At 53.7% G+C, this 14,807-nt stretch overlaps 1 protein-coding gene across 4 annotated transcripts in view; it reads left to right on the forward strand.

Annotated features, from left to right (window-relative positions):
- The window catches only part of Dpp6 (dipeptidyl peptidase like 6), a 648,628-nt gene that overhangs the window by 569,624 nt on the left and 64,197 nt on the right, over positions 1 to 14,807 (forward strand). For all 4 annotated transcript variants that reach the window (XM_069997168.1, XM_069997171.1, XM_069997167.1 and 1 more), the window contains exon 8: positions 1,693 to 1,813. In XM_069997168.1, coding sequence (XP_069853269.1) covers positions 1,693 to 1,813 — 121 coding nt within the window. The remainder of the gene's footprint in view (positions 1 to 1,692; positions 1,814 to 14,807) is intronic.

Genomic DNA, 14,807 nt, shown 5'->3' on the forward strand with positions numbered 1-14,807 from the left:
TGGGGCTTGAACTCTGGGCCTGAACACTGTCCCTCAGCTCTTCAGCTCAAGGCGAGCGCTCTACTGCTTGAGCCACAGCGCCACTTCTGATTTTCTAGTGTTTTGTTGGAGATAAGAGTCCCACGGACTTTTCTGCCTGGGCTGGCTCTGAACCGTGATCCTCAGATCTCAGCCTCCTCAGTAGCTAGGATTACAGGTGTGAGCCACCAGCACCCAGCATCCAGAGATTTCTTTTTAAAGGCAGGTATTGGGGACCCATCCCTGAGGCTCAGAGTTCCCTCTAGGTTGGGCTGGTAGCAGATCAGGCCATCAATTTTTTACAGCTCTTTGGGTGAGCTGTTCTGCATGAAATCCAAGGGCCTCTAGCATGGAGGCCCCAGACAGGGAGAGCTAGAAGCCCAGTATGTGACCTTACTGCTCAGCCCTGTGGTGGGCTTCCAGTAGAGTGGCCGAGAAACAGCTTCACCCCTTTGCACACATCAGCTCCAGCATCCGCTTGCTCCTCTGAACGTGGGCTTCCCCTAGTGTCCAGCCAGCATCCCTGCCTCCCTGTCCACCCCAGCCGCCTCAGGTGAGGGCAGAAGGCTGCTGCCCCTAGCCATTCACCCGCCAGAGGCCACAGCTGAGCTTCTGGCCCGGTTTCCTGGTCCTCCCACAGGGGTCCCGGGCTGCTGGCATGCCTTTCCTGTGACCCTCAGGAGCTGGCTCCTGGCCACTCAGCCTCTGCCCTGCCTTCTCCTCCTGACACGAGGGTGTGCAGGAAGCATGGTCTCCATCCCCACCCCCACTCTGCCTTTCCAGCAGAGTGAGACCACTTCTTAGCTGTCAGTCACCCCCAGAAAACAGTTTCCCCCAGACGCCTTCTGTAACAGGAGGGACCCCTGAGTGGAATACGTAGTCACAGAATGACAGGTGCTGTGTGTTCCTGCTTACTTCAGATGAAGGACCTCAGTGCGTGGCAGTTCCTGCCTGTAATCCCAGCACTTGGGAACTGGGGCAGGAGGATTACAAGCTCCAGGCCAGCCTGGGCTACCTGGAGAGACCCTTTCAACATTAAAAAAATCTAACCACCTACAGTGTTCAAACCCACAGAGACAGGAAGTGGGATGGTGGGGGCAGGGCGGGGGGAAGTAGGGACAGAGTTCCCATCAGGACAATGGAAGGGCTGGGGATGCTGACAGGACATGCACTCGGTCAGGTGAGCTGTGCGCATGGGCTCAGAGAACTGCTTCTCTGAGCCTCTGTGAGGGAGGCCAGAGGAGGCCGTGCTGCCAGGCCCCAGCACCTCCATGCCATCCACCGTCCTGGTCCACATCTGACCTGTTTGCTAGATGGTGTGTGGCAGCCAGCACACAACCGTACCACACCGTGATGAGCCAGCACGGAGTGAACTCAGATCCCCGGGCACAGACCACATTCTTCTGGCCAGACGGATGCTGAAGTGCCTGGAGGAGCGGACATGGGTGTCAAACGGTGGACATTTGGGTGTTAGGCTGCTAAATAGCAGTGGTGTCTGGTGAGCTGTGCGGGGCTTGAGCATGGTCAGTCCTAAGCTGAAGTGCAGGCAGCCGAATGGCCATCGATGGCCTTGCCGGCACCTCTGTGCCAAGGGTGGAAATGGGTGAAATGCTCTGAGGGTTGTGGTTTAGGAGCTCCTGTCTGACCCACCGCCTTTTCTTCCTTTCCAAATAGATTTTCATCTTCGAGAACAACATCTACTACCGCGCACACGTGGGGAAGCAGGCCATCCGCGTGGTCTCCACGGGGAAGGAGGGTGTGATCTACAACGGCCTCAGCGACTGGCTCTACGAAGGTACTGGGGCGGCCGCGCTGCAGCCAGGAGGGAGCTGCGTGCGGCTGGGCGGGGGATGCGGCAGGGGACTGGACATGGCTGAGGCTCTGGCTCTGTCTGTCTGGGACTTGGTGTGTGGCTGGGCTGGTACATGGCTAGGTGGGTGAGTGGCTAGGTTGGTGCGTTGGCTGGGGTTGATGAGTGGCTGGGGTTGGTACATGGCTGAAGTGCGTGGCAGAGGCCCAGTGTGTGGCTGAATCAGCACGTGGCTGGGGTCCTATGTCGGGCTGGAGATAGGAACACTGAATGTTCTCAGGGAAGACTGTGTGGTCACAGGGGCCAGACGAGACCCCGCCCAGCCACGGGGCCTTGGTAACTTCACTCCAAAACTCTGCACCTGCTCTGTAGGTAGGGGAGGCCTGCTGTGCCCTCCGTCCATCCACAGATCACCAGAGGGCGAGTGGAATGCATTCCGCAAGTGCACAGCTACATCCACTGTGGTCTGGGGTGGGAAGAGGGTGCTGCTGTGTTCGTTAATTGAAAGTAATAGTTACAGTAGTAGCAATCAGTGTGACCAGAACAGTCACTGTTACTTATTTTTAAGCACAAGGACAAGGCCTCCAGGCAGCCCCCAGAGCCATGGGGTAGGAGCCCTCCCTCCATCTGCACCCCGCCCCGCAGGCCGCGCAATTCCCAGGGCCATGCAGGCTGAGCTACCACAGGACCACACCAACAACAGCCTGAGTCCTGACTCAACTCTCCTTTGCAATCCATAACCAGGAGATTCAAAGCATCTTCTTCAGCATCTTCTTAGTAACACACAGAAGAGCATTGCTTTGCCATTCAGGTTAAGCTTTCACTTTAGCAAACCCATTGACAGTGCCCTTTTGTCCTTCTAGGCCTTTACGCAGATGTGATAAGAGAGCAACCAGCCAGCTTAATCTGCTTAGTCGTGTTTGCTAGAAGGTTCTCTCTGTTGAGGCTTAGACTTCTGAACTTGGGAGCCCTGAAGAAGCTTGCTTCTTTTTTAATATCTGGAAAATATACTTTGAGGGTTGCTTTTGCCTAGTCAGCGACTTAACTGTTTTATTTCCGGACTGTTCCTTTAAGGGAAGTGGGTATGTAAGGAGCAGCCTGAATGCCTCTGCAGAGAGCCTGAATCTGGGCAGGTTGGTTGGAGCAGCTCAGCTGTATTAAATGGGAAGGAGCCGCCGCCACAGTCAGACCTTGTGTTTAGTGGCAGCAAAGTGCTTTATCGATCTGTTTTGTTTCCCAAGAAGAGGCACAGACATATTGAACATGGCAGGGTATTGGAGACATGGAGAGAGAAGAGGTAGGGAGCGGGGAGCTGCTGGGAAGCTCCTACCTCTCTACCACCCACTGTCCACTAGGGGCAGCCTACAGTGAGGGGAGCAGAGTACCAGGATGGCCCACTCCGCTCCCCCCCACCATGGTCTCCTCTCCCCAGGATGGCCTGCTCTGGCTGTCAGCTGGGTGGCATCTGTCTTGGCAGCATTCTAGACAGAGACCGTGGCCCAGGCCAGGGTGACTGGAGACAAGATTCATCTGCCAAGTATACATCCTCATTCCTCCAAGCAGAGGTTGCATTCTTTTTTTTTTTTTTTTTTTTTTTTGGGTCCGGTCGTGGGGCCTGAACTCTGGGCCTGGGCGCTGTCCCTCAGCTCTTCAGCTCAAGGCTAGCGCTCTACCACTTGAGCCACAGCACCACTTCCGGCTTTTTTCTTTTTTGCTTATGTGGTGCTGAGGAATCGAACCCAGGGCCTCATGCATGCAAGGCAAGCGCTCTACCACTGAGCCACCTTCCCAGCCCCAGAGGTTGCATTCTTACACAGAGCTGTGGTTTTAATAGGAGCGTGAGGATAGCTTGAGGTACCATGCACTGCTTGAAGTTTTGCTAAAGCCGGCTGGCCACAAACTAAAATCAGGACGACAAGGGGTGTTTTTGGTTGAGTGTTTGAATGGGTGCTTTTGTGCAAAGCTGACGATTGCACAGACCCTGAACATGTACACTTAGGGACAAAGCGTGGTTGTCTCTGCATTTTCCAGCAGGGTTCTTTGTCACCATGGTTATAGAACAGGTTACATTTTCCAATCACTCTTGGTTTACCAAGTACCACTAGATTATTTTCATCCTTATCTTAATCATGAGACTTTCAAGTCAGTCATAGTCCGGTGAAGCTGCCAGCCTCACACCTTGATACTGAAGCTTGCCTGCAGAAGCACATGCAGAAGATGAGGCATGGCATACGAGGCCCACCCTCTGGAAGCCAGCCGGCTTAGGGCATTTCAGGCATCCAGGCGCTCAACCCAGCCCAGCTGAAGTGCTGATGGAGGGCCAGGCTTCAGTGAACCTGCAGAGCCACTTACTGAGCATGGCATGGGCCATTGGGTTGGCATGGCAGGGAGGGTGGAAAAGGTGCCCTGCAGGGAATTCACTTAAAATCTGGTCTGCTATGATGACACCTGGGTTGAATTGAAACCCTGACTGTTCCAGAGCCTCAAAAGCTCTCAGGAGCAGGTGTGGAGGAGATGAGGGGATCACTGTGCACAGGAGCAGGTGTGGAGGAGGTGAGGGGTCACTGTGCACAGTAGCAGGTGTGGAGGAGGTGAGGGGTCACTGTGCACAGGAGCAGGTGTGGAGGAGGTGAGGGGTCACTGCACAGGAGCAGGTGTGGAGGAGGTGAGGGGTCACTGTGCACAGTAGCAGGTGTGGAGGAGGTGAGGGGTCACTGTGCACAGGAGCAGGTGTGGAGGAGGTGAGGGGTCACTGTGCACAGGAGCAGGCGTGGAGGTAAGGTGTCACTGTGCACAGGAGCAGGTGTGGAGGAGGTGAGGGGTCACTGTGCACAGGAGCAGGTGTGGAGGAGGTGAGGGGTCACTGTGCACAGGAGCAGGTGTGGAGGAGGTGAGTGCGTTGCTGTCCAGCTGAGATCATCTTCCTGGCAGTGGCAGTTGAGGTTTGGGGCGGCCCTCAGGGTGCATTCAGATGCCAGGGAGTGTGTCCATGGAGTGTGGTCATCAATAGGGCTCATCCTCCTCAGCCACACTCACGTGCTCCCCAGTGAGCACCAGGCCTGGGCTTGTGGTGTCCACTCCGCCTCATGTGGGGCTGCTGGGCTTTACACGTCTGCCTGGAGGCCATGCAGCAGCTGGAGGGAGGCCCCTTCCGCCATGCTCTTGTTTCTCAAAGCAGCTCTAAGAGAGTCCGCCCTTGTGACACTGCTTTCCTAGTCCTGCAAAGGTGCAGGTGAGCCCTAGTGGGTTCATTTGAGTTACTCAATAACTTTTTCAGTGTTGTTGCATGCTTTGTAATTTGAGGATTTTAAAAATGGAAGAAAGTGGAAGAAAGCATGTTTTTCACAGGGAAACCAAAGAACAGGGGTGTTTGTGGAATTGTTTCTAATAGACTTTCCTTGCCTATTTGCAGAAAAAGCAAGACATTTACAATCCATGAGGTAAAAACACTCCCTGGGTAGCATCTTACACATAACTGGTGTGCTGGAAATTTAAACTGATGGTGCCATGTTTTGTGCCCTGTGTCGCACACTGGCCCGCGATGTGCTAGTTCTATTTTTTTTTTTGTCTGTTATACATAGACCAAAGCCAATCTGCACCATCCTTAACAGTCTCCTATCAAGTAGCAATGACCTTGAACTCTTACAGGTCAATGGAGAATGTATGACCCTCTGTCCTTTTGCCAAGGAGTGGGTAATTCATACCTCTTGTGCAGCTTTTCTTAATCCTTGGGAAATACATCTCAAGAACAGTACTGGAATTACTTTTGGAGTGTCGGACCTGCTGGAATATGGATTCTTGGTTGGGTTCATCAACTGCTGGTTCAGGGCCCTCACTCAGTAATGAACCACACAGAAAGATCAATGCAGATTTACATCTGCCCATCCCACAGCTCCCCACTTAGCTGTTATAGTTAAAATATGTTGCAGTAATACACTGGGTATAATGTTCAGATATGTTCATGGTTATTGGAGCTGTGGCTTTCGAGTTGCCTCTGTTGTTTCTGTCTCTGATGTGCATGGTGGGAAGTTCAGACACAGCAGTGGCCATCAGGAAACCAACAAAACAAGCTCTTGGGAAGCTCAGCTCAGAGGGCAGCGCATAGGCATCATTTAGCTTCTCTGTCTCCCTCTCCCTCCTTTTATCCCTCCCTCCACCGTTCCTCCTTTTCCTTTTTCTGTAACATTTGCATTATTTGTCTCGCTTTCTGTGAGGAAGTGTCCTTGCGGAGGTCAGCGGAGGACGGAGCAGCTTCAGCACACCAGAGGCCCTTTGTTGTAGGAACTAGGACTAAAGAGGAGGCAGATTCTGTTTCTTTCTCACTCATCTTTTAACCAGTAGTGTTCAGTGTCCTGGAAATGTCACCCTGCTCTCCCAGGTCACCCTGAGTGATGCCACTTGGGGTGGGAAGTTAGACTCATGGGCCTGCTGTCACTTCCAACTGTACAAGTTCATGATTCTCAGTACAGTCCTATAGCCCTGGTGACCCTGCTGCAAACCATGAGCCAGCATTCCCAGATGGCTGTCCATCCAATGCAAGGTCCAGACAGCTGTCCATCCAATGCAAAGTCCACACAGCTGTCCATCCACTGCAAAGTACAGACAGATGTCCATTCAACAATGCAAAGTCCAGATGACTATCCATCCAATGCAAAGTACAGACAACTGTCCATCCAATGCAAGGTCCAGACAGCTGTCCATCCAATGCAAGGTCCAGACAGCTGTCCATCCACTGCAAAGTACAGACAGATGTCCATTCAACAATGCAAAGTCCAGATGACTATCCATACAATGCAAAGTACGGACAGATGTCCATCCAATGCAAGGTCCAGACAGCTGTCCGTTCAATGCAAAGTCCTGACAGATGTCCATTCAATGCAAAGCCCAGACAGATATCCATCCAATGCAAGGTCCAGACAGCTGTTCATTCAATGCAAAGTCCTGACAGATGTCCATTCAATGCAAAGTCCAGACGGCTGTCCATCCAATGCAAAGTCAAGGCAGATGTCCATTCAATGCAAAGTCAAGGCAGATGTCCATCTAATGAAAAGTCCAGACAGATGTCCATCCAATGCAAAATCAAGGCAGATGTCCATCCAATGCAAAGTCAAGGCAGATGTCCATCCAATGCAAAGTCAAGGCAGATGTCCATCCAATGCAAAGTTTAGACAGACGGCCATCCAATGCAAAGTCAAGGCAGATGTCCATCCAATGCAAAGTCAAGGCAGATGTCCATCCAATGCAAAGTCAAGGCAGAAGTCTATGCAATGCAAAGTCAAGGCAGATGTCCATTCAATGCAAAGGCAAGGCAGATGTCCATCCAATGCAAAGTACAAACAGATGTCCATCCAATGCAAAGTCAAGGCACAAGTCTATGCAATGCAAAGTCAAGGCAGATGTCCATCCAATGCAAAGGCAAGGCAGATGTCCATCCAATGCAAAGTCAAAGCAGATGTCCATCCAATGCAAAATCAAGGCAGATGTCCATCCAATGCAAAGTCAAGGCAGATGTCCATCCAATGCAAAGTCCAGACAGATGTCCATCCAATACAAAGTCAAGGCAGATGTCCATCCAATGCAAAGTCAAGGCAGATGTCCAGTCAATGCAAAGTCAAGGCAGATGTCCAGTCAATATAAAGTCAAGGCAGCTATCCATCCAATGCAAAGTCAAGGCCCATCTAGGCAGAGACCACCTGTACCTCAGAACTGCCCAAGAAGGAGGAAATATTTTATCCAGTGCTGTGTTCTTTCTGTCTCTTGTTAAAGGAAATAAAACAAGCAGCTGTGTGAACACCAAGCCTATAATAGCGGTCACCCAAGCATAATTCCCACAGGGCACCCTGGGAGGTATCACCCCGTAGAGGAGGCCAGGGCTCTCTGTCACCAGGCCTGATGAGCTTTAGATCCACGGCTCCTCTGCTCCCCGCCACTTGGTTTTGGTCTGTTCAGACTTTGGGCTGTCACCTCAGCCGGGGCTTCCACTAACAGTGACGTTTCGTCCACCACCATGTGGCCACTCCTGTATCCCTTGACAGGGAGGAGACATGAGAAACTCTCAGAGAGCAAACAAGCTGTGTCCCAGGAGGATATCCAGAGCCTGTGCTGGCCCACGCGGTCCCCTGATGTGGGAGTTGTGACTCCAGTCTCTGCCAAGGGCCCTCCTCAGGTTCAGCCCTGTGGACTTGCTGCACAGCACAGCACAAACCCTTGATGACGTGGAGGTGGGAGGGAGGAGGGAGGCGGCCAAAGAGAAGACATGGAATGGTGGGAGGTCAAGCCCGCTGGGAAGGAAGCCAGCACGGCCGTCTGAAGCAACTTCTGCCTCTCCCGCTTTGTGTTGTGGGGGCTCTGTTCTCTCCAGAACTCACGCTGTCAGTTCCTTCATGGGACACCAAGACACTGTGACACTTGACTCCACCTTCAAGAAGCTTTCAAGATGCTATTTGCTTCTTTTGTTTTTGTTTGTGTGTCATGGGGCTTGAACTCTGGGCCTGGGCACTGTCCCTCTGCTGTTCAGCTCTTCAGCTCTACCTCTTGAGCCACAGCACCACTTCCTCAAGATGATACTTGATCACACCCTAATTAGAGGTATAATTTTCTGGCAAAATGAAACATTCTTAACCAAGACTGTAGAAATGAATGCTATAGAAAACTAAACCCATTAATTCAAGAATTATTTTAAAAGGTAAAATTTTGTCCTTTTTTTTTTCTTTTCTTGTATTGCCAGCACGTATTTCCCAAACTTTTTACTTCTGTCTTTATAAAGTTTCAGATCTGCCTAAAGTCCTATGCCATGTGACTAGCAAAAGCTCCTCCTCAGACAGAATCTTTTGGAAGAGCTAGGAGAGGGGAGCTAACGAGAGGGCCTGTGGCTGTCCCCCCACATTAGCCACTGTGCCATCCCTGGGAACAGTCGGCCTGCCCTGGCGTGGATGAGCTTCCGTCTTCCCACATTGCCCTGGAGTGTGGCACAGTGGTCAGTGCCCCCCAGGGGCTGCCTTGCCCTTTCTAGCTCTGTTCCATGGCTCTGGCCTCAGTTTGCCCCCAAACTGCACAGCTAGGAGATTGGGGACCTCAAGGGCCTCGGGGACTTAGGGACACAAGGCTGACATGAACATTTGATGTCTCTGCCTCCCAAAGACTCAACACAACAGAATCCTCACACCTCGGCCAAACGAAGGTGTCCTTGGCAGCTTCAGGACGTGTCCTTGGATGACCTTGCTCGGACATGATGCTCATTCAGGGGAAACAGAGGAAGAAATAAAGGATGGTGGTTGGAGAGCAGTGAGCCCTGTTGCTGAACTGAAGCTGGGTGCTCCCCTCTCAGGCAGCTCCATGACTGCTTCCAGACCTTGCCATCTTGTCTCTGTGCATGGGGATGCCAGCTCCCTGCCAGGGATCTCCATGCCTCCATCTGTTGCACTGAGTCCTCGAAGATACCCGCTGCTTCTCATCACTGATCATCAGAAGTGAAACTGAGGAGGGAAGCGGAGACGGCTAAGGGACCTCCCAGCAAAGGGCGAAGGGGTTGGAGCCCTGGTGCAGGTGGTAGGGCTCCTGCCAGTGAGCAAAAGCATCACATACCCCATTTGAGTCCCAGTCTTGGTCCAAACAAAAGAGAAAGGGTGACGGGACTTCTCCAGCTGCTGGACCTGACCTTAGCTAGTGCCAGGCCTTAGCTACTTTGGATTGAAACCGTGCAAGAACAGGAAACAGAAAACAGGAAGAGATGTCCCCGGCAGACAACGCAGCAGGAGGGGGCCATGGATTTCCTTGAACAACATTGGCAGGCCTGCAGGTTCACAGCACCAGGGTTGCTGTTGCTTTGGGCTCTGATGGAATTTCACATCGCTGTCCCCTGTGGACAAGTGTCAGAGCATGGTCCCCCAGGAGTGCGTCTACCATTCCCGGCACAGCAGGCAGTTCTGCTGCCAGCTATCCACCAGCCTTTGATTCTCCAGGTGATGTCTGACAAGCCGCGGACCCCTGGTTCTCAGAAGCCACTCCTGGTACATTCCTCTAGGGTGGGAGAGAGGTCTGTCACCACCCCCACATCCATGTGAGAGAAGGCCAGGAAATCACAGCTCTCAAGACGCTCTGCGAGGACAGCCAGGATGGTGACAGCTGAAAATCTGCACACTCGGAGCCAGGCTATGGAAGACCCAACCCAGAGCCCTGGCTTCCTTCCAGAAGGCACAGTGAGCACTACACTGCCACCTGGTGGCCGGCTGGGCAGGCTCAGGAGCAGACCTCCGGCGCAGCTCCCAGGGAGGTGATTTGTGGGACTGTGCGGTGCTCTCTGATGATAATGAGCCTTCCACAGTGTGTGATATGCAAATAATACAGCGCTGATTAGAGAGCCAGTCTGTGAGCCTCGCGAGGTAAAAGCTCCATTCGCCTTCTGGCTTGATGTGCGCTGATTTCTTTTTTAACCCCCCATTAAATTCTGCTTTCGGCACCTCGGATAAAATATTTAGTGGCGGGGAAAAGGTGGCAGATGCCAGCAGGAATAAATAAGATTTCTCTGTATTTAGAATGAGGCCATTTATTTCCGAGTACAGATCTATCGGGCATGTTATTTATGTCCCTCGCAATTTTCTGGAACCCAGTTTTCTCAGGGTGCTTTGACTCATTTTTTTTTTCCGCCCTCCAAATACCTCCGCAGTGAAGTAGCCAAGCCAGGCACAGCTTCCATCTGAACCCGAGGAGCCGGGTCCTGTGGGATGGCCCGAAGCCCACTGGCTGGAATCCATTTTGATCCATCTCTTGTCTCATTAAAAGGCCTGCAGCACTGACGTTACCCGGACTGATTCTCTGTGAGTGACGGCCCGAGCTGCCGGACGGAGTGTGGTGTAGCAGACAGGCCAATGTCCGGTACTCTGGGGCGTGGCAGAGCCAGGCCCTGAGTTCATGGGAAGACATGTCATAGGCCCTTATATCCCAAAACACACTGTGAAGGTGTGGGAGTCCCCACAGGACCGCCAGCGTCTCCTGCCTGGGTCCCCACACGAGAAAGGCAGGGCGGCCGCGGGTTCAAATGCAGTGCCGATCCCTCGATCCCCGGGGGTGGTGGGTGAGGGGCTTGTTGAGCACCAAGCCCCAACATGCTGCTTTGGAAACCCCACTACAGGCACCAGGCTGCTTGTCCACACTCCTAGAAATGTCCGCCTGGGTTGGTTTAAGACCTAGAGTGCTGTAATCCCAGCAGCCAGGATGACTTCCTTTTCTTTGCTTCAGATCACAATTGGCCAAACAGCCTCAGGAGAAAGCTGACCATAGAATGATTCCCTTGGTACCCCGCTTAGATTTGGGGGCAAAGGAGAAATCGCATGAGTGTTGCTTCTCACTGTAAAAACTTAAGTTGAAGTTCTCTGCCAGCTATCTCACAAAACAAACAGAAGATTCTCTGGAGCCACTAGAGAATCATCTGATCCTGCAAAATGCCACCAAATTCCAGCGTCTCGCTTGGAGATGCACGTCCTGCAGGGACAGGAGACCGGTCCCCAGGAGCCCCTCTGACTCAGACGCAAGTTCCCTTAAGACAGGAGGGATGCCATTCCCGGAGGGCTTTGCAGGACCTGGAACTGTCTGCACAGTTTCTAGGATACAGAGACCTGAGGAAGTGAGACAAATCCCGCTTTGCAGGGACATCGACGTCTCGGCCGAGTCTCCTCCCCAGCCAGTCTACTCCAGTTTATCTCATTTTATTACAGAGACAACTTATAATCAGCGCCTTACCACTTCATTTCTACTTGCCATCTGGAGATCTGAAACCATCAGCTCTTTGGATGGTGTGAACCCCAGGATTGCACTGGCTCCCCATAACTTGGCAGTGAAGCATCTGGTGTAGGTGTGGGAGCAGAAAGGGTGCTGGGTGCAGGCATCGCCACGCAACGGCGGTGGCATTCTACCTCGCGGGCACTGAGGCCAGGCCAGCCACCCACCACCCACCTGCGGGCCCTTGGCTTCTTCATCTGCAGCCTGGGCATGGCAGTGCTGGCCTTGTGAACATCACAGCAGGTGCGGAGCTGGCACTCGCACACCGTGGCTCTGAGTCTTCATGCCGTTCTCATGGCCGCAGCCCCTCGCCCAGCAGGAGGGGCTGTGATGCATTATCACTTGCTCCCTCATGGCCTTTGCGTTACTTCAGGAGACCGGTAGTAAGAAGTAGAGTACCCGCAAACCCCAGGCACAGCTCATGCCACACAGGGCCGAGGCCGGTGGGATCCCAGGCGCTTGCTCACTGCCAGGCTGGGTTGCTTGGTTTGGCTTTGGTGGTGTTGGGGTTATAGACTCAGGGTTTTGTACTTCCTGGCAGGCTATACCGCCTCATGCCTTCAGTCATTTCCATTTGCGTTGTTTTTAGGGTCTTGTGTGTATGCCTGGACCACGATCCTCCTGTTGACAAGTCTGTGTAGTCAGAGGGCAGGTGTGCGCCACCCCGCCACCTCCAGGCTTTGTACTGGCTGAGGTAGCGTCTCGCAGACACTTTGCCCGGGCTGTGCTCTGTGGTCCTCCCCTATCTCTGACACCCTCTTGCATACCGCCTCCCCAGGTAGCCACAATTACAGGCGTGAGCCACCACTCCCAGCCCATCAGTCATGTTTAAACAGGATGTGGTATTGGCTTGGTAATTTTCTACAGGAAAGGGGGCTGGACCCTCCCTGTCTGCACCCCACCCCGACTCCCATCCCAGGAGCCAGCCTGGCCCTGTGTCCCGGTGGCGCACGGCCTCCCCCATGCTGCCTGCAGCTCAGCTCACGCCGCACCGGAGAAAGCCTTCCTCCCTCCCTCCACATCCAAGGGGGATCGGAGCTGCCTCTCCATCCATAGGACTGAACAGCCGAGATGGGAAGATTCCCCTGGGGGGACTTGACCCTCATCACCTCCAGTGCAGACCGTTAACTCTTGGATTTGCAGTTTCACACAAGTAAATATCTGTGCTGCAAATAATGATGTTGACAACAAGGGAAGGGAAGCCCCTCCTCCCGGGCTGAGCTGTCATCAACTAGCAAATGCTCCAGCATGTCCCTTCCTTCTGACGCTGCAGTGATCCAGGAGGTGAAGGGAGTGGACTCTTCCGTGCTCCTGAGCGTGGTGCTTGTGCAGAAAGGAGAGCTCTGCATTGTGCTCCAAGAAAGAGTACATGTAGTTGGTGAAAGAGAGGGGCTCTTTTTGTTTTCCTGTGTGCACATCTCTGCTCTTCAACTCCACTTGGAGCGTGTCATTTAAACGGCCGCCTCATTAGACCAGGAGCCACAGCAGCGGACTGCAGAACGGAGACGCCCATAACGATGCTAGTGTCAGGATCTCTCCCTTTCCCCTTAGCTTCTCACACTTAATTATCTCCTTAATGAGCAACCCACATACTGCAAGAATTTTTTAAAAGCACCAAGGAACAGTGTGCTAATGGGAGAGTTAAGGAAAATAAACCCAAGCTATCCGGGTTTTACAGCTGGCCTTGTCACATACAACCCATCTCCCCACGGCTGGAACTGAAGGAAACTGATCTCCCTTCCCCCCTCTGTCTCTCTCCCCCTCCCCCTTCTATCCTCATACACACATGCGCGCGTGCGTGCGCTGGACGCTCATCATCCCTGAGCAGAGTAGACTGGTCTGAAATTCTGTTTCAGCATCAGATCTTGTCATCCACAGCAGTGGTTTTTCCTGAACCCAGATTCTCTGAGCGGTGGCAACGCTCTGCTGATGGCTGATGGAATCGAGTGTTCCCGGCCCAGCTCCAGGCCTTCGCCGGTTCCCGCAGGCTCCCCGCACACACGGGCCCTCCTTCACCTGCACTGGTCTAGCCCCAGCAGCCCGCTTTCCTTCTAGTCTGAGAGCGGGTCTGGAAATGGGTTGGGAACAGGCAGGCAGAACTGAGCCAGGACCCTCGGCCCCCCTCCAAGTGTGAGGGTGAGGGTGGGGGTGGCGTGTGGGCACCGGGCTGGGAACATGAGGCCTCTCTCTGGTCTCCGGAGAGAAGGAAGGGACCCTTGTTCTCTTCAGGGCTTTCCAGCACCTCTGCCTTTGCAGCCTGAGTTGGGGTTTTCCGGAGTGGGCCCTGGACTCTAGAAGGCGGCAGGTCTCCTGGTTGCCATCAGTGGGACTCGGCTCCTCCCCTGGCCCCGCGCCATCTTGCTGTTTCCCAGCCATTTCTCCAGGGCTCTCCCTCCAGCCCAACCCTGCGCACAGCAGAGGGCCTGTTTCCCACCAGCCCGTCTGCTGGCATCCGTTCCTCACTGTGCCACGCAAGCGGTGAATGGCACGTCAGGTGACACATCTGACTCACTGACTCACCTCCTTCCAAGCTCACACCTGAAAGCCACTCTTCTGGCTGCTAAGGATGGAAAACCACAAGCCCGGGGGCCAGGCCTGCTGCGTTCCCCTTGTCTCTTACCTTCCCGGACTGCTCACTGCGCATGAGCACCCAAAACGCTCCATGGAGCCAGGTGGGCACCCGAGACTGTGGTACCGCCTGTGGGAATCAGGGGCCCCTATCTCGCAGATGGAGCAGGCGGCACAGTGAGGCAGAGCTGGGCCCCACGTCCCCATCCTGGCCTGGGGGAGAGGCTGGGCTGCCACGGCTTCCAGAATCCCGAGGCTCCACAGTCCAGTGCTGCATCTCCAGAGGACCCCACTTTGACAGAGGCTCTCACAGGTGTCTCACAGGTGACAGAGAACCTCATGGTGACAGGGGACCTCACAGGTGACAGAGGACCTCACAGGTGATAGGGGACCTCACAGGTGACAGAGGACCTCACAGGTGATAGGGGATCTCACAGGTGATAGGGGATCTCACAGGTGACAGAGGACCTCACAGGTGACAGAGGACCTCACAGGTGACAGAGGATCTCACAGGTGACAGAGGACCTCACAGGTGACAGAGGACCTCACAGGTGACAGAGACCTCACAGGTGGCAGAGGACCTCACAGGTGATAGGGGATCTCACAGGTGACAGAGGACCTCACAGGTGACAGA

Source organism: Dipodomys merriami, unplaced genomic scaffold, assembly GCF_024711535.1.
Source record: "Dipodomys merriami isolate MVZ:Mamm:240054 unplaced genomic scaffold, mDipMer1.0.p SCAF_5, whole genome shotgun sequence".
NCBI lineage: Eukaryota > Metazoa > Chordata > Mammalia > Rodentia > Heteromyidae > Dipodomys > Dipodomys merriami.